General features: G+C 39.5%; 1 protein-coding gene across 1 annotated transcript in view; it reads right to left on the minus strand.

Moving 5' to 3' along the window:
* Positions 1-11,075: 11,075 nt before the first annotated feature.
* STMND1 (stathmin domain containing 1) overlaps positions 11,076-26,777 on the minus strand; it is a 37,473-nt gene continuing 21,771 nt past the window's right edge. Inside the window, 4 exon segments of the mRNA XM_007472200.1 lie at positions 11,076-11,190; positions 11,192-11,244; positions 11,957-12,089; positions 25,280-25,430. Of these exon segments, the coding sequence (XP_007472262.1) occupies positions 11,076-11,190; positions 11,192-11,244; positions 11,957-12,089; positions 25,280-25,430 (452 nt within the window).

Raw genomic sequence — 26,777 nt, forward strand, 5'->3', positions numbered from 1 at the left:
TCAGTCAAGCTTCTGCTTAAATGTCACTTTCTCCATGAAACCATCACAGGATCCTTGAGAAATATCATTCCTCTCTCTGTTCCTCTGTGCTCTGATGTGGAATACAGTGCCTTGCATTTTGATTCTCTGTTCGAATATCTCGATCATCTGTTTGCATATCTTGCTAATGCTTCGTGAGCCTCTTCAATAAAGCTAAATTTTATTCTCTTTATTGCTTATTCTCTATATCCCTAAGACCCAGCACAAAAGACATGCTAGATTAGCACTTGTTGCACAAAAGACTGGATAGTCAAGGGCACTATAGGCAGAGTTGGTTGGCTTTTTCCTTAAAGCATAAAAGTACTTAAAGTAAAAAAACAGAATCACTGTTTAGTTGGGGGTTAAGCTATCAGTTAGCTAGATCTGGAAACTGTTAAAGGCTGGACAGTGTGGAAAATATATAGATTTCATAAAGAACGTCCTTAGAACACTATCCTTTCTACACAGGAATTAATGCTACATTCTCCATTCCTTACCCTACCCTCCCAAAAAGGTCTTAGCATTTAAAATTGGGTACAAAAGAGTTTGGGTGTGGTCTCTCTCTTCTGAGCAAATAAACTGCAAATAAAATTACTTCACCTGACAAAAAAGAGAAATGGTTTAATAACACCCATCACATTTGAAATACAGGACATGTAATTTGGAGGATAGAGACCCAAAGTCCTTCCTTTTTATTCAGATTAATCTTATTAATCTTAGGGCTTACAGACACATAAGTGGCTACAGGAGAAACTTATCATGGTTCACAAAAATAAACTACAGTCATCCATTCTCAGGGTTCTAAAATATTGGCTAGGCTGACAAAATCCTAAATTTATAGATGATTCTAAGGGTGAGGATGTTTTTCTCTTACTGGCTGGTATTTTATAACACATGTCATTGTGTTCAGCCTTGTAGAATTTATGCCATTAGGAGTCATACATTCAGATAAAAGCTGGATCAAGGAAAGAGGATTGTTGGCAGAGTATTTGTCAGTAAATGATTTACAAAAGCATGTGACTTCCTTTGTTCTGAGTTTCAAACTTCCTTTTCAATAAAACCTTGACCAAGGGCTTGGAGATCTGCCCGTTGCTTGTACTCCGGAAGGGCAAAGTACTCTACGTCATGAGGGCTATAGGTGACATTGGTGTGCTGAGAAATATTGGGATTCAACCACTAATTCAATGTAGAGTAATCATTTATTTATTCACTCATTCAACAAGTTTTTACTGAGGGCCAATCATGTGCCAGGCACCCTTGCTGAAGGTACAGCAGTAACAAAACAGATACAAGTCTCTTCCCACATGGATCCTACGCTCTAGCTGGGGAAGAGATGGGTTAAAAAAAAAAACCAAATGTGTGCGTGCTCGTGTGCATGTGTGGGCATGCCTGTGCGTGCATCCGCGTGTGTGAACCACCCCAGAAGAATAAAGCGAGGAGCAGGCTAGAGAATTATGGGAGTCGTAGGACTGGTTTTCATCCAGGGAAAGAGCTCACTGGTTGTCCCACCTGGAGAGGTGGAAGAGTGACCTCCTTGGGGAGGAACCTTCCAGGCAGAGGGAACAAGAGGCACAAAGGCTCTGGGTGGTGTCACGCCTGTCATGCCTGAGGAACATGGAGGGACTAGTGTGATTGGAGCAGAGTGAGTGAGGGAGAGTGTTAGAAGATGAGATCCAAGAGAACAAGGTGGCAGGAGTTGGGGGGTGGGGTCTGGTCTTACATGGCTTTGTAGACCACTATTATTTTGGCTTTTACTTGGGGTGAGGTCAGAAGTCTTTGTATCGTTGAGTAGAAAAGCGATAGGATCTCTCCTATGTTTCAACAGAGTCAATCTGGCTGCCGTCTCTGGAACTGACTGAAGGGAGACAGGGCAGAAGCAGGGAGATGAATCAGAGGGCTATGACAACAATCTAGCTGAGAGATGGCTGCTGATTAGACAAGGATTTAGTGCATAGGTGGTGAGAAGGGGCCAGACTCTGGATATATTTTTAGAGAAGAGCTGACAGGACCTGCTGAAGGACTAGACACAAAACGTGAGAGAAAGAGAGAAGTAAAAAATGATGTCAGGGTTTTGTTTGGGGGGTGGTGCAGATGGGAAAGGCTTTGAGAGAAGCAGAGAGCTCTATTTGGAACATGTTAAGATGCTGATGAGACATCCAAGTGGAGCCTGGACTTAAGGAAGATGTCCATGTTGAAGATATAAATTTGGCGGTCATGTGCATGTAGATGGTATTTAAAGCCATCAGACAGGATGAGATCACCAAAGATGAGTATTGTAAAAATAATTAATAACCAGAAATTGCAATTAGAGTTGGGAAACCAGAAGGGGGAGCTCTCACACCCTGGGCCATGCTTAACGCAGCAGGAAGAAGAAAGACTCCTTTCCTGGCAAGGACTCAACCAGTGAAAAGCTATGGACTCTTTGTTTACTACAGCCCTCCCAACTTTCTTTTCCTTTTATAAAAGTGTTCCTCTCTTCCTCTGCAGGGACTTGCATGTGGCTCAACACAGTTGCAGACCCCGAATTTCAATTCTCTGCTGATCCCAAATTAACACATCCTTGCTGGAGAAATATGTCAGGTCAACATATTTTGTTTGTTTCAGGTCAACAGTATGTATATAGATAGAAAAGAGAAAAAGCCCGAAGCAAAATGTTCTGAGCTCTCCAATGGGAAGAGATCAGGGATATAAGAAAGTCAAGGAACCGAACCAAGAAGTGAAGGATGTGGGAAGGATCTTCCACGAGGATACTGAAATCACCAAGAATTAAGACAAGGGGCTTCCCTGGTGGTGCAGTGGTTGAGAGTCCGCCTGCGCGATGCAGGGGACACAGGTTCGTGCCCCGGTCCGGGAAGATCCCACATGCCGCGGAGCGGCTAGGCCCGTGAGCCATGGCCGCTGAGCCTGCGCGTCTGGAGCCTGTGCTCCGCAACGGGAAAAGCCACAACAGTGAGAGGCCTGCATAACGCAAAAAAAAAAAAAAAAAAAAAAAGAATTAAGACAAGAGGAGTGTTGGAGAGTGTAACAGTGACCCAGGAGCTAAAATATTCAAGGGATAGACCATCCAAAGTTTTGATTATTATGCAGTCAAATAGAAGGACTCAAAATGCTGTATACTCCAACAGATTTTTAGTCTACGGTGGAGATGCATATTTTCTATTAACTATCCTTTAGTGCCACCTGCTGGACACAGATCAAAGCAAGTATCAATAACTACAGAAGGATGAACCCTTTAAGGAAAGTCCTTGTGATTAAGAGAATTTCACAGCAGGTGGGGAAAAAAAGTTCTTAGTGTACTCTGATTAATTAGATAATCACTTTGCAACACAACAGTGTTGCAGAGGCCACAACAGTGAGAGGCCCGCGTACCGCAAACAAACAAAAAAAAGATGCTGTATATTCACCCCATCAATAGGTCAGAGGAGAAAAACACCGTAACCATCTTGAGACCGTGTGTGTGTGTGTGTGTGTGTGTGTGTGTGTGTGTGTGTGTGTGTGTGTGTGTGTATGTATGTACATGTAATCTCAGAAAAACTGGGAACTGGAGCGACGGGGTAGTGACTAAAATCATTCCAAAACTTTCAATTTAAGACCATGGGAAGGATTTGGGATTAGCAGATGCAAACTATCATATATAGCATGGATAAACAACAAGGTCCTACTGCATAGCACAGGGAACGATATTCAATATCCTGTGATTAACCATTATGGGAAAGTCTAAAAAACAACGCATATATATGTATAACTGAATCACTTTGCTGTACAGCAGAAATTAACACAACATTGTAAATCAACTACACTTCAATAAAACAAATTTTTTAAAAGACCAAAGGAAGGAGAAAAACAAATGGAAGAATATTCACTGATGCTGTTGAAGCAATGTGGGAGATGAGGAGAAACACTTCATGAAGTGGCCACCCCTGGGAGGGCTCAAGCCGCCTGGCGGTTGGGAAGTTGGGGGGTGTGGTCACTGTGAGGGTCCTGAGTCCCCCACTGAGGCTGTCCTCACACTGGCCTGGAGAAGTGCTGTCTAGGCAGGCCCTGAAATGCTCCTTGATCATATGAAAGAGCAGGCTTTTATTAGACTGAGTGACATAAAATTGCCAATGACTGGACCACATTTAACCTACAACTTCCATATTACAGCGAGTTCTAGCACCTGACCGGCAGGCCAGCAGCTGTTCACCTTGGGCTGAGGACAAAGGTCCAGATGAATATCTCCACCTCAGCTGCAGCTGGTAATACTTGTTTTTCTCTGGTGTGGGTTTCCCACATTCAAGCTGCACAGATTTCAACAAGTCTGGAAGGACAAAGGGATAAACAGTCCCTCCTTGAAGAATTAAATAAATGGTTCCAAGTATTCTGGGCTAATCTGGCAATCGCTCATTGTCACCATATTCCTATGGAAATAGCAATTCTCTGCATCATCAACTTCTCTGCAATGCTAGACACAAGATCCAAAATGAAAATGTCCATTTTATAGAATTTATGAGATGAAATTTAAGACTAATAAGCTGGCATTTTGGTGATGACTGTAGAATTGCTTACAATAACTTACTGATAAATTGAAAATAACCAAAACCTCCAAAAAACAGGCATTGGTTAAATAGTAGCATCTTCCAACTTTTTAAAAACTGTAAACCCCTTAAGCGGTTTTAAAAAATGCAATTTTGAAGGCATGTGAGTAAAAAACTCATTTTAAATTTAAAATGTTAAACATTTTGGGGTCAATATACTAAAGAATGTGTTAGAAAATTTCTTAAAAATACAATAGATGAATCGTGTGGAAGATTATTAGTTAATGAAAATAGTCAGTTAGACAGGGAGTCTTAAAAAACAATGCATATATACCCTAAATATTTTGTTTTAACTTAAAACATTTATATATACTTTCAGCTGAATGTACTGTGATGTAACACCAAGGCATGGTCAGGATTCTTACAAAAACCACATTCGCGATGCATTATCTACAACTGCAGGTTTCGTCTCCTTGAATTGGAGGGTGAAATTTGTACATTTTATGAAACCATGTGAGTCTAAAAGCTTCCAAGATTTTTTTTTTACAGTCTTGTCTAGTCCTTTATAGAGCACATTTTTTCAAAAAGCATTTCAAAATTAAATGTAACAGCCAGTTGTTGGGCTGCACCCCACAGGCTTGCAAGCCTTGTCGTTGCCCAGCCTCTAGACCAAAGAAAGAAAGAGCCCGGAGACAGTGACAGAGACATCAACGGCTATCCGATAGGGGATCTTCCGCATCTGAAGCAAAAGGTCCTGGACTGACATCCTGCCATGTACAGCAGACAGCAGGCAGGACACAGCTGCAATCTTCAGTACTCGCAAGAGAAGGAGGCTACCATTTATATAGGGAATTGACATCAGGTTGACTCATCAGTTACCAGGGAAACCAGCGAGTAGGGCAGGGGGCAAGCAGGTAGGCAGCTGATTAAACCTTATAATTAAGAGAAGTGGATAGTCATGAGTGAAGCAGGGACTGGTCAAGCAGGGGATGTACAGAGCGCAAGAGTACAGCCATCTTGAGTGGCCTGACCATACATCAGTACAAATGGTGTTAATAGGTTTTAGAAGAGACATAACTGACTCTTGGTAAATATTCAACTTGACCCTTGGGTGCATGGGTACTTGAACTTGCTGGAAAGTGGCCTACTAGTCATAAATGGGCAGCTTACTGTGGGCATGGCTGGATAGGCTTACGGAGTGAACGAACACACAGGGCAAACCTGAGTGTGCATCACCTGGAGGGCTTGTTAAAATCAGATTGCTCAGCTCCGTGATTTGATACAGAAGGTCTGGGGTGGGGCTGAGAACCTGCATATATTACATGTTCCCAAGTGTCAGCATCACTGCTGCCAGTGGGGGGGCCACATGCTGAGAACCACCAGCACAGGCCAATCCCACAGGGTTGGTTAAGGGCTAATCCTCTGTACAGTCTTTCTCCCCTTTAACAAGTGAACACTGCTAGTTCCTCCTTAAGAGGAAAAAGCATGAAGTGTCATATACCTTTTGTGTGTGTGTGTCATATACCTTTTTTAAGCGATATGGTTGGTTCAGAAATTGAACTGTATTACACAGAGAGGAAATGTATGTTTCAATTACTAGAAATGACTAGGAATTGAATCACTGCTTTCATGATCCTGATGTTTAGAATGACTGACTGCATTTGGTGCTTAAAATAGCTGATCGCTTAATTTTTCTGACAGTAATTTCTTATTTCTAAATGACAAGAGAAAAGGTTACGGATCCTTAACTGCAAACACTTTTCTGTCAATAACACTTTGCAAATGTAGGTAGCCTTTATTCCTGATCAGTGAAAAACCAACTCAGATATAACTGATTCACTCTGTTATAAAGCAGAAACTAACACACCATTGTAAAGCAATTATACTCCAATAAAGATGTTAAAAAAATTTTATCATGTGGGCTTTTGAAGCATACTTGAGATCTCATTGTGCTGAATACAAACTGTGATGAGGTGAATACAGTTTCCCGAACAGGAGAAGAGTCTGGAGGTGAATTTGCAAGACTGGTCATTTGTCCTCTGAGGGACAGGGACAAAGAATAAGGGCAATGGAAAGCGGGGTCCTGGACAAGCAAGCATGGCAGCTGTCTGCCTTCCCGGGGGTTCAAGACTGTTGTTAAACGGGGAGTGTTCAAATTATTTTACTCACCAACTTATAAAAAACAGAAACAGAAATGTGTTATGACTGGCTTTAAGGATGAGAATCCCTAAACACATAACAGGGAAACTAAACAATGTTACATCAAGAATGATACTGGGGGGGCAGATTTATTTACATGAAAAGATATTGTACTTTTGAGTGAAAAAAGCAAGTTACAAAACAGTTTATGTTGTATCAGTCCATTTATGCGAGGAAAAAAGCTACAATGCCTGCAAAATGTTCCCAGTAGTTTTCTTGGTAGGAGGGGAAAATGTTGGATTCTTGGTGTTTTTTGATTCTTATGTTTTTCAGTCCATATTTCCTATAACATATTACTTACGGGCTTTAGAAAAATAAAAACAAAGAGGTGGCTATTATTTTTAAGAAGCAAATACAAGGGACACAGAGAGACCGTAAGGGTCATCTCCCACTGTTTATTTTAAAATAATGCCCTTTATCGATCTCCTGAGACAAAAATTCCACCATCCTATAGGAAGGCACTGTATACACAGGTTATATGGGTGCAAAAGTGATCTATCTGCTGACACACCGTAGCATTATATATCTTTAGAATGCAGCATTTACTGTATAATTACTCCTTCAAATACGAGCTATTTATTGATAATGAAATAACAAAGACAGAAATAGGCACAGTCATAAATTACTGGTAGCCACTATACCAACACCCTATAATAAATTCTATTTTTGTCCTTGTGATTGCAAAATTTCTTTTGTTAACATAAGAATCTTACATTGTGTATCTTTTAAATATATGTGAAATATTTTTAAATACACCTTTTAAATATTATTTTAAATAAATATGTTATCCGTAAGTTTTTTTCCCCCAGAAAAACTGGGGGATTTTTACTAGATATCAAAGTACCTTTTATTAGACACAGCAAGGCCATCTTTCACAAGGAGATCAATACAGGCATGTTTTCAGCCGCCCTCAATTAAAATGCTTACAAAGATGTTTATCTAATCCCTTCTTCTGACTCATAACTTTCCTGAAGGTTGTGGTTTGGTTTTAATTGAAGTACGCTGGTGATGTTCAAAACTTTGTTTTAAGAATGAGAAAACCAATTATGTTATTTCAATAGATAAAATTAACATTATTCCCAGAGGCAATATTTTAGAAATCTCAATCCTTTAACGTTCAGTGTGAATCATCTTTAAAAAAGAAAGAAAGTTGATCATGGAAAAAAGTCACATTTACATTTGAAGTTGTTGGTTTTGTTTTGTGTTGTTTGTTCGTTTTTTAAATTTTGCAGAGATGGGGTTAATAGCTCATTAGAGGCAGAGCGGATTCAAAAACAAGCCTCCTGCTCAGTTGATGCTAGTGGCTCTGGGAAGGTGGGAAATGCCTACAGTCTCTGAGCCTCCTCTTCACCCCTAAACCCTGAGAAGGTTTTACAAGTAGTAACACGCCTAGAGTTTTAGGGCAGTTCCCAGAATCCAGGTAACTCATCGTCCCTCCATCCTGTTAAAATGGATGGCCTTGCTAAGAAAATATATGGCTTATCGTTTAGGGTGTGTTACTACTTGGCATGTTTCACTCTATATATAGAGAGAGAGGTTTTCAAGCCAGGGTATCAGTGACAATGCTCACATCTATATTGTATATATTTTAACTCAATAAACATGTCTTCCAAGCCACTATAAATAGCATAGGCAAGAGCATAATATTTCAAGAGAAAGTGTTATTTGGGTATTTAGCAAGTTTGAGGATTGATTTAACTTACGAGAATCACTAAAATTTGAGCTGAATGTACTTTTGGTCATTTAAATTTTATTATTTGCAGAGATCTGAATGATAGTCCAACTTTTCCTAAGTGTCCCAGTACAATCATTTTGTACTAGTAAATCATCATCTGATCTAATATTTCATAAGATTGGCACATGCCACTACGAGATCATCTCCATAGAAAAAGCAATGGACAGATGAAAAACATCATGTTGTCAACGTAGGATTTTATATAAATAATATGCTATAAATATTGCGGCATATTCTAGTTTGCACAGTAGTTTTAAACATTATTTCATTTGGTATAACTCTGGGAAAATGGCGATCCCAAATTAACACATACAGTAAGTCCCCTACATATGAACGAGTTCTGTTCTGAGAGCGCATTGATTGATAAGTCCAATTTGTTTGTAAGTCCAACAAAGTTAGCCTAGGTACCCAACTAACACAATAGGCTAAATAGTACTGTACTGTACTCTACTAGGTTTATAATACTTTTCACACAAGTAATCCATAAAAAACCAACAAAAAGTAAAGAAAACATTTTTAATCTTACAGTACAGTACCTTGAGAAGTATAGTATAACAGCTGGCATACAGGGGCTGGCATCGAGTAAACAGGCAAGAAGAGTTACCGACTGGAGGAGGGAGAGGAGGTGGGAGGTGAAAGAGCTGAAGGATCGTCGGCAACAGGAGATGGAGGGCAAGCTGCAATTTCACTCACTCCTGACACTGATGGAACGCATGTTCACATCTTTGAAAGCTCTCAACTAGAAGGTTCATATGCAGTGGACTTACTGTAAGGTAAAAGAGGTCCAGGGAGCCTAAAGGACTTTCCAAGGTACCGCTGTAAGAAGTAGACTGGTTCTTAAAGGTTTTGGTTCTGGAATGAGTTTGGAAAGAAGCCCCCTCCACCACCACCATCATCATACCTCACTGCCGCAGGAGTCCTCAGTCCTACAAGCTATAGGAAGATGAGGTGTCCATTTGCAACATCCCAAAGGGAATGTACAAACAGGAGGTGCCCAGTGGTCTTCTGCTCAAATCATCACTGCCATGGGTTCCCAGGGAAACAAGACATCTCCTGGGCCTGTCCTCCAGCTTCTGGAGGATATATGGGTATACTGATTTATCCACAGAAGAAACATCTACACACCATGTATCATGTGCCATTCACTTTCCAAGGTACAAAACTGCAACCGTGATCAAGACAGACCCATCCTCCGTCCTGTTAGAACTGACACATCTAGCGGTAAAGATGGACACGCACCAGGTAATTCCAAAAGAGGGTGGCAAGTGTGACACTGAGTAATCCGGGCTGCCAAAAGGCAACTATGAGAGAGGGCCACCAACCCAGACCAGGGGCTTCAGAGGAAGTGCTGTCTGAGTGGAGACGTGAGAAACAAGAAGGCATCAGGCAAGTAAAGCAGTGAGAAGGGGAGAGGGAAAGGAGTGAACAGCATGTGCAAAGACGCAGAAGCTAGGGAATGTGCTGAGTGTGACGAGCTAGAAGGTCAGCAGGAGTGAGTTATGAAAGCTGAGAGTCTTACCAGTCAGAAGAAGGCGGCTGGACTTTACCTTGACCATAAAAGGGAGCCAACAAAGGGTTTCAGCAGAAGACCATTGAATAGGGACTTCCCTGGTGGTCCAGCAGTTAACACTCTGTGTTCACAATGCAGGGGGCCTGAAGTTTGATCCCTGGTCAGGGAACTAGATTCCACGTGCCACAATGAAGATCCCGCATGCCACAACTAAGACCCGGTGCAGCCAAATAAAGAAATAAATATCAAAAAATAAAAAAGAAGACCGTTGGATAAATAATAAGAAGACTGTTGTAGTAATATAACTGAATAATGGTGGGGTGGTCTGAACAGGTAGTGACAGGGGAAAGTATGAAAAGGGATGCAAGAGATCTTCATAGAATGTAGACTCATAAGACCTGATAACTTTTTCATTTTTCATGTGAAGAATACTCCATACTTCATTTAATTCTGAGAAGTGGATATTGCTTCCTTAGGCTATATGGATGAAGCTATAATTCAACCAACTTCGGGATATTGCTTTAATCACAACACAACACAAAGAGAATTAGGAAAAAAACACACCTAAACATAGAGCATAAGAAGCATACAGATCATTCAAATACTTAACACAAGTCCATACAATTTGTCTTAAAGGACCCTCGGAGGGCAGACACAGCCAAGAGGCAGGAACCAAAAAGAAGGATTTCATTTGGCACGAATACATTAATGGAAGCTGAAAGGTGCTCATAAATGAAAGACATTTTCACGTGTTGGAAGCCACATTGAAGGAGAATGACAACTTTATAAAACCAAAGCTAGTCAAAGCTTCCTCTTCTTTTTTTTAAGCTAACATGGCCATTTGGTTTACTCAGCTAAGCTCCAGCCCAGGCAGCTCTCACAATCATTCCTAAACCCAAGGCACATCCCAGTGGGTGAGGGGTCAGACAGTCAAAGAAAACACCAGACATACTAAGAAAGTCACACCTGGGGGAAAGGATGCCTTTTCACGAAATTCACATAAAACGGCTCATTAGAATACGTCATCTGCTTGGTTGTAAGACATGTCTGACTCCACGACCCCGATACCTTCGTACCTGTAGTTTCTATCATTCTATCATTTCAACAGCTTTCCATCCGGCAGGTCAGAGGGTTCAAACGCAGCACAACTCACGGTTTTAAGTCCTTCGGCAAACGGAGCCTCCTTCCCACCCGCTTCAGCTGAATCTGAACGATGGCAGAAGTCGGTCACTCCGCAGCCTTTGTCTTATTTCTTCTTCTTTAGTCTGAAAAGCAGTATTAAAGAGTGAAAACGAGTCCGAGTGACTTTTCTCCAAGTTCTCATTACTACTGCCTGTAATGAACATTCCTGGCTTCCCTATTTCATTATGCAATCATTCGACAAGCAGAGGTTGAGTAATTACTGTTGAAGACAGAGCCAGCCGCCAGCCCCCACCCCAAACCCTCCAGACACCCTCCCGACATACCCTCACAGGGCTATGGTCTGTCCTTGCTCTCTGAGAAGCCAAGTAGAGACACCGAAGTAAAGGCTGTCAGACCAGAGCTGTGAAGGCTGGTTCCGGCAGAAGGGCAGACAGAGGGTTTATGGGCACCACGTGTGTGTAAATGATGCACAAGTTGTCTGAGGGTCTGCACGGCCTCCTCTCATCTCCCATCCTCCACCTGGGACCTCCTGCCACCCCTGGCCCCAACTGAAGTTTCTCTTTTTTTAATAGGAAAAAAACACCATACTTAATTCTCAGAAGTGGATATTGCTTCCTTAGGCTACAGGGATGAAACTGTAATTCAACCAACTTCAGGATAGTGCTGCATTTCTTCACCACACAAAGAGAACTTAAAAAAACTAAACATACAGCATAGGAAGCAGAGAGATCACTAAAAGAATTAATACAATCCACGCAATCTGTCTTAAAGCTGGCGACTGGAGAGGATGTGCGCATTTCAGAGGCAGCGCCCCTCACAAGAGACCTGGGCTACCTTCCTGCACTCCTCCACTGCCTGCATGTTCTCTTCTATGTCCTTCATCAGGAAATCTTTTATTTCCTTTTTGATTTTAAGTTTTTTCAGCCTGGCTGGTGGCTTTCTCAGCAGCTTCTCAGTCATGCTTATGTGCAGAAAGACACTTTTTAAAATGTAGAAACAAATGTATTTATTGGCAGAGGAGAAAGAAAAGAGAGAGAGAATAAACATTGTTTAAGGTTTTAGTCCTAAAAATCTAAACAGATTTTTGGATAGATTTGTAAAAACAATTACGTGAAAACTGGTAACAACTGAACTCATCCCTAAATACTTTATGCCTGGTAACAATAGAACTAATTCCTAAAGAAAAAATATCTATTAGATGTCTAGGAAAAAACAGGCTATTATCAAAAAACATGAAAGAAACATGCAGTGATGGAGGAGGGCTCTTGAGAAGTAAAAAAAAAACCTGGAGAACAAATACAAGATGGGAAAAGGTGGCGAATGAATGATGCATTTGTAGTTCAAGGTAAAAAGTTAAACCCCATGATTTTATAATATTCCATAAGCTACAAATGACTTTCATTTGGGGTCGAGATTAATTTTAGGACTTTTGGTCTGGTGAAAGAGAGAATTAACACTGGTCTTTGCTGTCAGTACTTTACAAATGTTTTCATGACAATACAAAAAAACCCATACTATCCCCTGATTGACTACCCTTTATATGTTTAGAGCAGTGATAATGACTCTGATTATAATTTCTAGTTATTAAAAAAGGTTAAATTGTTGTAAAGGGTTTATAAAGTTTAATTTTTTAAAAATTGGTTTTTTAAAATAATATACCTTGGTTATAAAAAAATTAAAATGATACAGAAATGGTCCCCTAATTCTCTGTTTAACCAGCTGGCCCCCAATCCCACTCATCAGCATGAACCATTTTAAAGAGTTTGGTGTGTGTCCTTCCAGACATTCTCTTTGCACATATATCTATATACACATATATCAACAGTGCATCTGTCATGTTCAACCAATCAATAGGATTATACTATATACACTGTTTTGCTATTTACTTTCTTCATTTAATTTAACATGGACATCTTTCCAGGTCAGTATATAAAGTATATATAAAGAGTTATTAAAACTGTCTTAATGAACACCAAGCCTTCATTATAAAATGAACCAAAACAGGCAGACCTCATTTTATTATGCTTCACTTAATTTGCTCCACAGGTATTTTGGTTTTGTTTTTATTTTTTTACAAATTGAAGATCTGTGGCAACCCTGCGTCGACCAAGTCGCAGGTTGGCACCATTTTTCCAACAGTGTTTGCTCACTTTATGTCTCTGTGTCACATTTTGGTAATTCTTGCAGTATTTCAAAATTTTTCATTATTATTATATTTGTTATGGTGATCAGTGATCTTTGATGCTACTATTGCAAACCGATAACGACTCGATGAAGGCTCAGATGATGGTTAGCATTTTTTAGCAATATAAGTATTTTTAAATTAAGATCTGAACAGTTTTATTAGACATAATACTATTGGACACTTAACAGGCTACACTATAGTGTACACATAACTACTATATGCCCTGGGAAACCAAAAAATTCGTGTGACTCGATTTATTGTGATATTTGCTTTATTGCAGTGGCCTGGAACCGAACCTGCAATATCTCCAACTAGGTACTCCTGTATTGTTCTAGATAATTTCTCTAAAGACTTTTAAAGACAAAGGAGCTATTGATATCCATTGTCATATCGAAAAGACTGTCTCTTCAGATTGCAATACTGTAGTTACTGAGAAAGTAAATCACACAAAGACAGACAGGTCAGCATAGCAGGAAAGGGTACCAGATCCAGACACATACAGCCCTGGGTTTGAATCCTGGCTTGGTCATGGTGTGGCTTTGCATGAATTCTTAAACTCTGTAAGCCTTCCCTTCCTCATTTATAAAATAGGTTTTATTTCACAGGATTTTTTTTAGAAAAAAAAAGAGGAAAATCTTTGCCAACTTGGTCTAGCAGCCAGATCACTTCTCTGGTTGAGGCACTGACTGGTGCATCTCTCCTGCCACGTCTGGCACAGAGAAGCGAGGCCCAGCCACCAGTGGTCAGAAGAGAGCAGGTAGTGGGATGGGCCACGACCCTGGATCAGTCAGGGGAGGAGTGGTGCCTGCCGAATGGCGTACCAGGGTCGGCCAAGACGCAGCCCCTAGGGATTTCCAGGTGGTAGTGCGAACTCTTCGGGCAAAGGAGGGTGGGCAGGAGGGCGCCCAGCCCATAGTCAAGGAGTGCTGGGATGTACAGCCGGTAGGAGAGTGGGAAGAGGCAAAAGAAGAGGAGGAGAGAGTTGGACAAGGAGAAGGAGAGATGAGGGAGAGGATGAGAATTATGTGGACCAAGAGGAAGAGGGGAACGATCCTCCTGAGGGCAGCGTACTAGATTCTGCTGCTGATTTTAAACTGGGATATTTTTTCCGCCAACTTATGATCCCAAAGTCCATATGGTTCTAAAGAAGAGAGTGAATATCAATACGAAAACGCTGATGACGAGGATGGAAATGAAAAACCAGAAGAAGGACTTAAAATGGATACGGTCTCAGCAGAGGGCAGCACTGGAGAATACAGTTGGAAGGCATAAAAGAAATGGACAGCAAAAGAAAAGACGCATTTGCTCTTCATGGATATTCTAGTTTTCATTAGCCCAAAATACCAATTTTGTTTCAAAGTTCAACACCCCAAAATGATATTAACTGACATCTGACTTTACTCTTACCTTTTAGAGATAACAGTATTGTTCACACTGAAAATAAAAGCTTGTTTGAAATGAAAAAAATAAATAAAGAGGAAAGTATACAGTAGCCACTCAATAAATGGTAATTACTTATTCAGTGAAAGCAGTGACTTTTTTCAATGACAGCACACAGAATCACAACCAAATACAGTTGCCTCTGAAGGGGAGAAATGAGACTCAGAATCACAGGGGCCAGCAGGCAGGAGGCCTGGGCTCTGTCTAACCCCGGGTCTACTGCTAATACCCACTGTGTGACCTGACACAAAGCATTTCTCTTTGGACTCACTTTTCTCCAAATTATACCATATACGCTCCTCTGCAATTTGCTGGGGATGGCTAGGGTTCCTTCCAGCTTTAAAATCTATGATCCTTGGAAAGAATCCTTCTAAAGGATAAACATTTATTAAAGTTCCGGTTCAGTTGCAGACACTTTTATGTGATGAGAAATTTTTCACTACAGGAAAACTGGGAGATGTTTGTCAAAGCAAGTTCCCCCTCCCCCATCCTTGTGTTATTTTTTACGACAATTGGCTTTTAGGCTCCCTGCTGACAAAAGCCATCTGCTGAAAAGACGGGACATGCTTGCTATGGAGGCTCAACTAGAGATACTGTGAAATTAGGATGAAACAGTTTTTTGGGGAAGTTCACTCATAGACGGCTAACAGAGAATGGAATAGTCATCTAAGATCCAATAAAGCAAGGCTCCATCAGGCTTACACAGGAGTCTGAGCCTTGATTTAAATCATGAGATCGACAGTTTCAAGAGAGCTTGGGCTTTCTGGTTTGGCTGACCTCTTCCTGTGGCTTTATCCCAAAATGATGCATAAGAAATCATGTACTTCCTTTCCCTTGTGGGAGTTAATCCTACCTGTGCAGCCCTTGTCCTTTCTTGAGTTTGACACTTTAAAGAAAAGCACTGAAAGACCTGAGGAAAGCTATCTGTATTCTTTACCACTGGATTTTATAAAGTCAGGAGTTACCAATTGTTGGCACTTAAAAAATGATAGCATTATATGATCACATTATACGTAGAGAGGTACTACCCATAGAAACTCTAAAAAAAAAATTAACTTACCTATAGAAGTTACTAGTTCAATTACTCTCTTTAAGAACACCAGCAGGGGATGGAACCAAAGATGCTGTGATAAGAAGGGGATCTCGTTTCTAGCCAACCTGCTTGTATACCTTACTTCTTGCATCTGCTGTGTCTTCCTCAGAGCTTTCCTAATTAATTATTGACCGACAGATAAACCTACCCTGGCTATGTTCTCTTAATAGGAGTCTTGTGTATAGAATAAGCCAAAGTTTCTCACAACAGATCTGTCACTCCTGCTCTGCCAATGTCAAGACCTCCTAAGATGGTCACTCTGAGCGTTAACTGCCATTCTTTTGTCTTTACCCTGGTCAACTTCCTCCTCATTAAATGACTCCCCATGAGGTTCAGCAAATAATGTTACAGACCCTGATACATTGTCAACAAACTCCCTAACTGCACTGAAAGTTATCAAGGACAGAGGTTGCCTGGAAAAAGGAATCAACTTGGACTAGAGACAGAAGGGATCAATAGAGGATTGAGAGTCTTGTGTAGGGGAACCCAGAACGGGAGGAAAGAGATTGGATGAAAAACACCTAAAGTGGATAATACCTATGTGGATAAATGAGAGCCACTCCCATCTCTAATAGAGGATTGAGAGTCTTGAGTAGGGAAACCCAGAACGGGAGAAATGAGTTTGGATGAAAAACACCTAAAGTGGATAATACCTATGTGGATAAATGAGAGCCACTCCCATCTCTTTAAAGAGATCTGTACCAATCCATACATGTATTTACATATGTATATAAAACTAATATACATTTATAATACAGCCACTGGAGTCTCAGTAGAATGTTTTAAAATATACTGGAAGATTCACTTAGTCTGATAATTTAGCTTCTTAACATCGTATTACTTATATATCATTATAATTCTTTCTGAGTGAGCTTAACATCTAAGAGCGCGAATGTGCTTGCAGGCAGGTTACCCAGAGGGGCTATGGAATGGCTGTAGTACTGGCTAAAAAGCAGATGATGAAAAAAATTAAGAAAAAAGACGATAGGGGGCCCTGTGGACACAGATACTGCTGTGGATTTATACGAAGAGGCTAGCTCATAGGGGAGTCCCCTTTTCAGCATCCTTTATTATATTTCACTCTAAATGATAACTGAATTAAAGATAACAACCTGGCTAAGACAGGGACAGATCTATGTCTAAAATTCCCTTGTATTTATATATAATATTGGTCTACATAAGGAGCCTTGTTTTTAAGTATTCTCACTTTTATTGTTCTGTTTTTTTCTCATAATATTTCACTTAAAGTTTTTCTTAAATGAATGAAGAAATGGTGTTCACATGTCTGATTGGATTCATCGTATTGTAGTATCTGCTGACACTAACATCCCTTTTTTTGACTATCCCCTTTTTGTTTCCATTGGCTCTTTGTTTCTTAGTTAAAAGTATTAACTGTCTCATAATATTTTCATTTTCAATCCTTCAATATTCATTCTCATCTTTTTGTATTGGCCTCAGAACTTTCCCCCGAATATCCAAGACATCTGGGGTCTGACACACATGTTCTCAGCTACACCTGGATTGAAAGAGACTTTACCTGTGACACTGAGCAATTATATCTCTTCATTTCCATACGCTTCCTGGGTATCATCTTAGTCCTATAGTGAACACATGTTCTATTTTCAGGAATATTTTAGGACTCTCTTTCACAGTGAATGGGGGATTTCAGTTTCGAAAGCTTTAACCCTTCCCAGCTTGATAATGGATTTGAGAGCTTGGTGGACATTTCTATTGAAACTTCACGGCAGTGGTTCTCAGCCTGGGCTGCCCACTGGAATCACCTGGGAGCTTTCAAAAGCACCACATTCTGGGCTCACCCCAAGCCATTGGTCCCAGGAGTTTTGAAAGTTTCCTGGGTGATGCAAATGTACAGGTTAAGGACTGCACTAGGCAATAAAATGCACAGCTGTGCATTACAGCTCCGGCCTGTTGCAATTCTGGCTTTTGTTGGCCATCTTGGCCCAATTCCAAAGCAAAAAAAAAGAAATAAATAACTATGTTATTCTTGCCTACCTTTGCAGTCCTGTCACATTTAAATCCTTTTGAGAACACTCCACCTACGCCCCTGACAACCATTCTATTTCTACGTAATACGAATACGAGCACAGTCTTCATCTTTGGCTCTCTTAATAATGTTACTGAAAGTCAAGCCTGTAGTTTTCATTTCTTAATAGATACGTTTCCTTCACAATGTAGCTTATATTAATTAACCTTGCTGGTGCCCTTGCAAGGTCCGAGTCTGAAGTCATTCATCTCTGGCACTGGAATCACTGAAAAATGTTTTAATGTTACTCCCACTGACATGAGCATCAAGGGTCCACAGCATCTCTCTTCAGAAGGCTTGCTTAGCTACTGTATGTTCCTACAATCCATCCTCCTCCAGATGGCTCTCCTGTCTTTTTTTTTTTGAATTTTATTGTATTTATTATTTTATACAGCAGGTTCTTATTAGTCATCATTTTATACACATCAGTGTATACACGTCAAGCCCAATCTCCCAATTCATCACACATCCCCCACCCCCGCCGCTTCCCCCGTTGGTGTCGATACATTTGTTCTCTACATCCGTGTCTCAATTTCTGCTCTGCAAACCAGTTCATCTGTACCATTTTTCTAGGTTCCACATATATGCGTTAATATATGATATTTGTTTTTCTCTTTTTGACTTACTTCGCTCTGTATGACAGTCTCTAGATTCATCCAAGTCTCTACAAATAACTCAATTTCATTCCTTTTTATGGCTGAATAATATTCCATCATATATATGTATCACACCTTCTTTATCCATTCGTCTGTCGATGGGCATTTAGGTTGCTTCCATGACCTGGCTATTCTAAATAGTGCTGCAATGAATATTGGGGCACATGTGTCTTTTTTTTTTTTTTTTTCGGTACGCGGGCCTCTCACTGTTGTGGCCTCTCCCATTGCGGAGCACAGGCTCCGGATGCACAGGCTCAGTGGCCATGGCTCACGGGCCCAGCCGCTCTGCGGCATGTGGGATCTTCCTGGACCAGGGCACGAACCCGTGTCTCCTGCATCGGCAGGTGGACTCTCAACCACTGCGTCACCAGGGAAGCCCCACATGTGTCTTTTTGAATTATGGTTTTCTCTGGGTATATGCCCAGCAGTGGGATTCCTGGGTCATATGGTAATTCTATTTTTGGTTTTTTAAGGAACCTTCATACTGTTCTCCATAGTGGCTGTAGCAATTTACATTCCCACCAACAGTGCAAGAGGGTTCCCTTTGCTCCACACCCTCTCCAGCATTTCTTGTCTGCAGATTTTCAGATGATGCCCATTCTAAATGGTGTGAGGTGATACCTCATTGTAGTTTTGATTTGCATTTCTCTAATAATTAGTGATGTTGAGCAGCTTTTCATGTGATTCTTGGCCATCTGTATGTCTTCATTGGAGAAATGTCTATTTAGGTCTTCTGCCCATTTTTGGATTGGGTAGTTTTTTTAATATTGAGCTGCATGAGCTGTTTATATATTTTGGAGATTAATCCTTTGTCCACTGATTTGTTTGCAAATATCTTCTCCTATTCTGAGGGTTGTCTTTTTGTCTTGTTCATAGTTTCCTTTGCTTTGCAAAAGCTTTTAAGTTTCATTAGGTCCCATTTGTTTATTTTTGTTTTTATTTCCATTACTCTAGGAGGTGGATCAAAAAAGATCTTGCTGTGATTTATGTCAAAGAGTGTTCTTCCTATGTTTTCCTCTAAGAGATTTATAGTGTCCAGTCTTACATTTAGGTCTCTAATCTATTTTGAGTTTATTTTTGTGTATGGTGTTAGGGAGTGTTCTAATTTCATTCTTTTACATGTAGCTGCCCAGTTTTCCCAGCACCACTTATTGAAGAGACTGTCTTTTATCCATTCTATATCCTTGCCTCCTTTGTCATAGATTAGTTGACCATAGGTGCGTGGGTTTATCTCTAAGCTTTCCATCCTGTTCCATTAATATATATTTCTGTTTTTGTGCCAGTACCATACTGTCTTGATTACTGTAGCTTTGTAGTATAGTCTGAAGTCAGGGAGTCTGATCCCTCCAGCTCCGTTTTTTTCCCTCAAGGCTGCTTTGGCTATTTTGGGTCTTTTGTGTCTCCATACAAATTTTAAGATTTCTTTGTTCTGGTTCTGTAAAAAATGCCATTGGTAATTTGATAGGGATTGCACTGAATCTGTAGATTGCTTGTAGATTGCTAGTATAGTCACTTTCAGAATATTGATTCTTCCAATCCAAGAACATGGTATATCTCTCCATCCATTTGTATCATCTTTAATTTCTTTCATCAGTGTCTTACAGTTTTCTGACTACAGGTCTTTTACCTCCCTAGGTAGGTTTATTCCTAGGTACTTTATTCTTCTTGTTGCAATGGTAAAGGGGAGTGTTTCCTTAATTTCTCTTTCAGGTTTTTCATCGTTAGTGTATAGGAAGGCAAGAGATTGCTGTGCATTAATTTTGTATCCTGCAACTTTACCAAATTCATTGATTAGCTCTAGTAGTTTTCTGCTGGCATCTTTAGGATTCTCTATGTATACTATCCTGTCATCTGCAAACAGTGACAGTTTTACTTCTTCTGTTCCAATTTGTATTCCTTTTATTTCTTTTTCTTCTCTGATTGCTGTGGCTAGGACTTCCAAAACTATGTTGAATAATAGTGGTGAGCGCGGACATCCTTGTCTTGTTCCTGACCTTAGAGGAAATGCTTTCAGTTTTTCACCATTGAGAATGATGTTTGCTGTGCCTTTGTCATATATGGCCTTTATTATGTTGCGGTAGGTTCCCTCTATGCCCACTTTCTGGAGAGTTTTTATCATAAACAGGTGTTGAATTTTGTCAAAAGCTTTTTCTGCATCTATTGAGATGATCATATGGTTTTTATTCTTCAATTTGTTAATATGGTGAATCACATTGATTGATAGGCGTATATTGAAGAATACTTGCATCCCTGGGATAAATCCCACTTGATCATGGTGTATAATCCTTTTAATGTGTTGTTGGATTATGTTTGCTAGTATTTTGTTGAGGATTTTTGCATCTATATTTATAGTGATATTGGTCTGTAATTTTCTTTTTTTGTAGTATCTTTGGTTTTGGTATCAGGGTGATGGCAGCCTCACAGAATGAGTTTGGGAGTGTCCCTGCCTCTGCAATTTTTTGGAAGAGTTTGAGAAGGATGGGCATTAGCTCTTCCCTAAATGTTTGGTAGAATTCACCTGTGAAGCCATCTGGTCCTGGACTTCTGTTTGTTGGAAGATTTTTAATCACAGTTTCAATTTCATTACTTGTGATTGGTCTGTTCATATTTTCTATTTCTTCCTGGTTCAGTCTTGGAAGGTTATCTCTTTCTAAGAACTTGTCCATTTCTTCCAGGTTCTCCATTTTATTGGCATAGAGTTGCTTGTAGTAGTCTCTTAGGATGCTTTGTATTTCTGTGGTGTCTGTTGTAACTTCTCCTTTTTCATTTCTAATTTTATTGATTTGAGTCCTCTCCCTCTTTTTCTTGATGAGTCTGGCTAATGGTTTATCAATTTTTTTTATCTTCTCAAAGAACCAGCTTTTAGTTTTATTGATCTTTGCTATTGTTTTCTTTGTTTCTATTTCATTTATTTCTGCTCTGATCTTTATGATTTCTTTCCTTCTGCTAACTTTGGGTTTTGTTTGTTGTTCTTTCTCTAGTTCCTTTAGGTGTAAAGTTAGATTGTTTATTTGAGATTTTTCTTGTTTCTTGAGGTAGGCTTTTATAGCTATAAACTTCCTTCTTAGAACTCCTTTTGCTGCATCCCATAGGTTTTGGATTGTCATGTTTTCATGGTCATTTGTCTCTAGGTATTTTTTGATTTCCTCTTTGATTTCTTCAGTGATCTCTTGGTTATTTAGTAACGTATTGTTTAGCCTCCATGTGTTTGTGTTTTTTACATTTTTATCCCTGTAATTGATTTCTAATCTCATACCATTGTGGTCAGAAAAGATGCTTGATATGATTCCAATTTTCTTAAATTTACTGAGGTTTGATTTGTGACCCAAGATGTGATCTATCCTGGAGAATGTTCCGTGCACACCTAGACGAAAGTATAATCTGCTGTTTTTGGATGGAATGTCCTATAAATATCTATTAAATCTATCTGCTCTATTGTGTCATTTAAAGCTTGTACTTCCTTATTAATTTTCTGTTTGGGTTATCTGTCCATTGGTGTAAGTGAGATGTTAAAGTCCCCCACTATTAGTGTGTTACTGTCGATTTCCTCTTTTAAAGCTGTTAGTAGTTGCCTTATGTATTGAGGTGCCCCTACGTTGGGTGCATATATGTTTATAACTGTCACATCTTCTTCTTGGATTGATCCCTTGATCATTATGTACTGTCCTTCCTTGTCTCTTGTAACATTCTTTATTTTAAAGTCTATTTTATCTGATATGAGTATTGCTACTCCAGCTTTCTTTTGATTTCCATTTGCATGGAATATCTTTTTCCAACCCCTCACTTTCAGTCTGTATGTGTCCCTAGGTCTGAAGTGGGTCTCTTGTAGACAGCATACAGATGGGTCTTGTTTTTGTATCCACTCAGCAAGCCTGTGTCTTTTGGTTGGAGCATTTAATCCATTCACGTTTAAGGTAATTATCAATATGTATGTTCCTATGACCATTTTCTTAATTGTTTTGGGTTTGTTTTTGTAGGTCCTTTTCTTCTCCTGTGTTTCCCACTTAGAGAAGTTCCTTTAGCATTCGTTGTAGAGCTGGTTTGTTGGTGCTGAATTCTCTTAACTTTTGCTTGTCTGTAAACCTTTTGATTTCTCCATCAAATGTGAATGAGATCCTTGCTGGGTAGAGTGATCTTGGTTGTAGGTTCTTCCCTTTCATCACCTTAAATATGTCATGCCACTCCCTTCTGACTTGTAGAGTTTGTGCTGAGAAATCAACTGTTAACCTTATGGGAGTTCCCTTGTATGTTGTCATATTTCCCTTGCAGCTTTCAATAATTTTTCTTTAATTTTTGCCAAGTTGATTACTATGTGTCTCAGCATGTTTCTCCTTGGGTTTATGGGACTCTCTGCGCTTCCTGGACTTGGGTGGCTATTTCCTTTCCCATGTGAGGGAAGTTTTCGACTATAATCTCTTCAAATATTTTCTCGGTCCTTTCTCTCTCTCTTCTCCTTCTGGGACCCCTATAATGTGAATGTTGTTGCATTTAATGTTGTCCCAGAGGTCTCTTAGGCTGTGTTGTCCCAGAGGTCTCTTAGGCTATCTTCTTTTCATTCTTTTTTCTTTATTCTGTTTCACAGCAGTGAATTCCACCATTCTGTTCTTATTCTGTCACTTATCTGTTCTTCTGTCTCAGTTATTCTGCTATTGATTCCTTCTAGTGTAGTTTTCATTTCAGTTATTGTATTGTTCATCTCTGTTTGTTTGTTCTTTAATTCTTCTAGGTCTTTGTTAAACATTTCTTGCATCTTCTTGATCTTTGCCTGCTTTCTTTTCCTGAGGTCCTGGATCATATTCACTATCATTATTCTGAATTCTTTTTCTGGAAGGCTGCCTATCTCCACTTCATTTAGTTGTTTTTCTGGGGTTGTATCTTGTTCCTTCATCTGGTACATACCCCTCTGCCTTTTCATCTTGTCTATCTTTCTGTGAATGTGGTTTTTATTCCACAGGCTGTAGGACTGTAGTTCTTCTTGCTTCTGCTCTCTACCCTCCGGTGGATGAAGCTATCTAAGAGGCTTGAGACTCCTGTGTTTTCTTTTTTTTTAAATAAATTTATTTATTTATTTATTTGGCTGCATAGGGTCTTCGTTGCTGCACACGGGCTTTCTCTTGTTGCGGCGAGTGGGGGCTACCCTTTGTTGCGTTGCGCAGGCTTCTCATTGCAGTGGCTTCTCTTGTTGTGGAGCACAGGCTCTAGATGCGCAGATTCAGCAGTTGTGGCTCACGGGCTCTAAAGTGCAGGCTCAGTAGTTGTGGCGCACGGGCTTAGTTGCTCTGAGGTATGTGGGATCTTCCTGAAACAGGGATTGAACCCGTGTCCCCTGCATTGGCAGGCAGATTCTTAACCACTGCGCCACCAGGGAAGTTCCTGTCTTTTCTTTTTGACCCACCTTTTATTTTCTGACCCCCAGCGATTCACCTACAGCAAGAAAAAAAATCTCTCCTTGTCCTTTCCATATTAAAGATGCATCATTTTTTAGTACTTTGAAGTAAGATAAGGTACTTGAAAATACCTTGCATCCTGATAGCTAGCCTTGTGCAAATGTAAATTGTCATTATGTTGGCATCAGTTTTTCCATTATGTGGTCCATTTTTACCTTCCCCTTCCCCCCAGTTCCTCTTAATATTAGCAGCCTGATAATATCATTCATAAGGCTTAACAAACTTCTTTCCTTGCCAAATACTTTCTGCAGTATATTTTTCCTTCTTCAAAAGAAAATGCCACTTTGGCTTTTATTTATGAGTTCTCAGCAGGTCCCACACACAGAGAAGGAAATTACCTTTATTGAAACACTAAGTGACTTGGTCTAGGTGCAAACTTGATTTCACTAATGAATCTTTCTATTCCCTATTGATTGTTTTCCCTAAAACACAGGGGACTGGCCACCACTAAGGTGCCTTTGATATAATTTCTGGTCTCAATTTCCATCACTTCTGTTTCTTTCTTTTCTTTCCTATTCATTTTCCCTTAGGCCTCTTTTCTGTGTTATTTCTTCTTTTTATCTTCCTTCCTCTGTCTATGCTTTAGGATTACTGGTGCTGCTGGCAAACAGTGGCTTAAAAAGAAACCCAAACCAATGAGAACTAAACAAAACAACAGCAAATCTGCCATCGTCTTCACAGGTTTACAAAGAAGTTATTAAAAAGTCAAGAACTCAAGACTTTGGCCACGACAAGTTAAAATCAGGCTACAAATAATGCTCACACTACAGAAAAACAATGATAGATCAGTCAAGATGAATCAACAAAGAAAATTAAGGGTATAACAATTTTTATCATTGTATTTATTACCTCATGGTTGACCTCAGGGTGTGTATATAAATGTATACATGTATCTATTTTAGCTTTGACATTTAGGCCTATTTTCTTATTGGATAAGTCAAGGTTCAGTTTTATATTCACATGCCTAGTACATAGGCAATGTCTAATAAAAACTGCTGAAAGAATGAAGGCATTTTATTCAATGGGGCTTATCATGTCTCACATTTGGTAAAACCCAAGATATGTTGCATTGGATTCATTAATCATTAACAATCAGGCAATTCCTGAATCTGTATAGAAGGATGGTGTGCAGAGGGGTGAGGGAGTTTATGGGAGGAGAAAGTGGCTTAGATAAATGCCGTAATCTGTACTGTGACACTAAGATGCATATTGGTGGAAAAAATAACTCGTGATCAGTCATATTCTGTTGCTATTTTAACTATAAGCTACTGTTAATTACAAAATTACTTGCCGTGACATCATATGATTCTCCATTTCTAAATACTTTGCTGTGGCTTTGTATTATTCCTTGAACAATTAACTCCTCTAGGATGTCTGATGACTTTTGTTGCTCTCGATTCTCTAAGGGTTGGGGTTTATGGATTAATCCACTGATCACTAGGTCTTCCAAAGGAAAAGAAAAAAGAAGAAAAGAAAAAAGAAATTTAAGCACGAAGATTTTATCAATCAAATGCTAAATACATGCCTTATAAATCATGCTAATTAACTCTTAGTCTCAACACTTGTACCTAAATATCTGTTTCTACTACAAATCTTTATAATCCTTTGAACTTCAAATCCTTAATGTTCTTACAGAGGATACACAACAACATAATATACTATTTACTTAGCAGGTCGAATATTAACATAACAAAAAGTCTTTGTGCTGCTATGTACTACTATTTTGTTGTAACAACACTTACACACTCGGGTACAATTATACAGGTTCTGTGCAATAATTATGAAGCTGAACCATAGCCACGAATGAGATAGTCTTTCAGTGACTCTGAGTTGCAGTTTGGTTTCTATGCTTTGTATACAAAGGATAAACAGCGGGATGTTGCCAAGAGACTTCTAGTTCTGCAACCCTGAGTTTACAATTACGCCATCTGCTAAATCTACATAAGTAAAAGCATGCCTTTTTGAAAAGAGTCTTTGAACCAAATCAGAATTGGAGTCGAGTGGTAGCTAAATTTTATTCTAAAAATGGCACGGAAATAGTTTATAGGGGAGCACTAATGAGAGAGACCGCTCCCATTACAAATCACCCAATTATATAAATAAGCAAGCAAGCATCTGTTTTTACAACCTCATAAAATAAAGGTGCAATGAGGGGTCCTCAGAAATGAGCTCTCTTCTATTTTAAGAAGTCCATTTCATCCAGTGGATGGAATCTTTTTATGAAAATTTCTAAACCCACTGGTTAACAAAGACAGTTTTCATGAATTTGTAATGGGAAGACAGGAAAAACACACACACGCGCACACACACACACAAACCAGATGTCTCTCACTTCAGAATATTAACCTTCCTGGTATCAGAGACTTCTCTAATTGCCTGCTGTAATTAACTCCAACGAATTTCCTATAGTCTTATCACCTTTCCAGTGCTATGTCTTCTACTCATACACGTGTTTGAAATAGAGTCAGTTCTCATTTTAAAGTGCTCTGTACAGATTTTGGTACAGAGTAGTAAAGCATGAGTTTCAAGGAGGTAAATTAGAAACTAAAAGAACAGAAAAAAATCAATAAAGAAGAGTGAATCCTCTTCAAGGAATTAGAATGAATTTTTTGTTAGAAGCTGGGCTTATCTGCAAGGGTCAAAATAATAATAATAATGACCATTTATTGAGCACTCATGTGCCTGGCACTATATTAAGTACTTTATGTTCTTTGTAAGATCTAATTCAAACATAAATTCTGTGACAGAGGTGTTAGTACTCTATTTTTTTTTTTTTTTTTTTTTTCGGTA

The sequence above is a fragment of the Lipotes vexillifer genome, unplaced genomic scaffold (genome assembly GCF_000442215.2).
Source record: "Lipotes vexillifer unplaced genomic scaffold, Lipotes_vexillifer_v1.1 scaffold863, whole genome shotgun sequence".
NCBI lineage: Eukaryota > Metazoa > Chordata > Mammalia > Artiodactyla > Lipotidae > Lipotes > Lipotes vexillifer.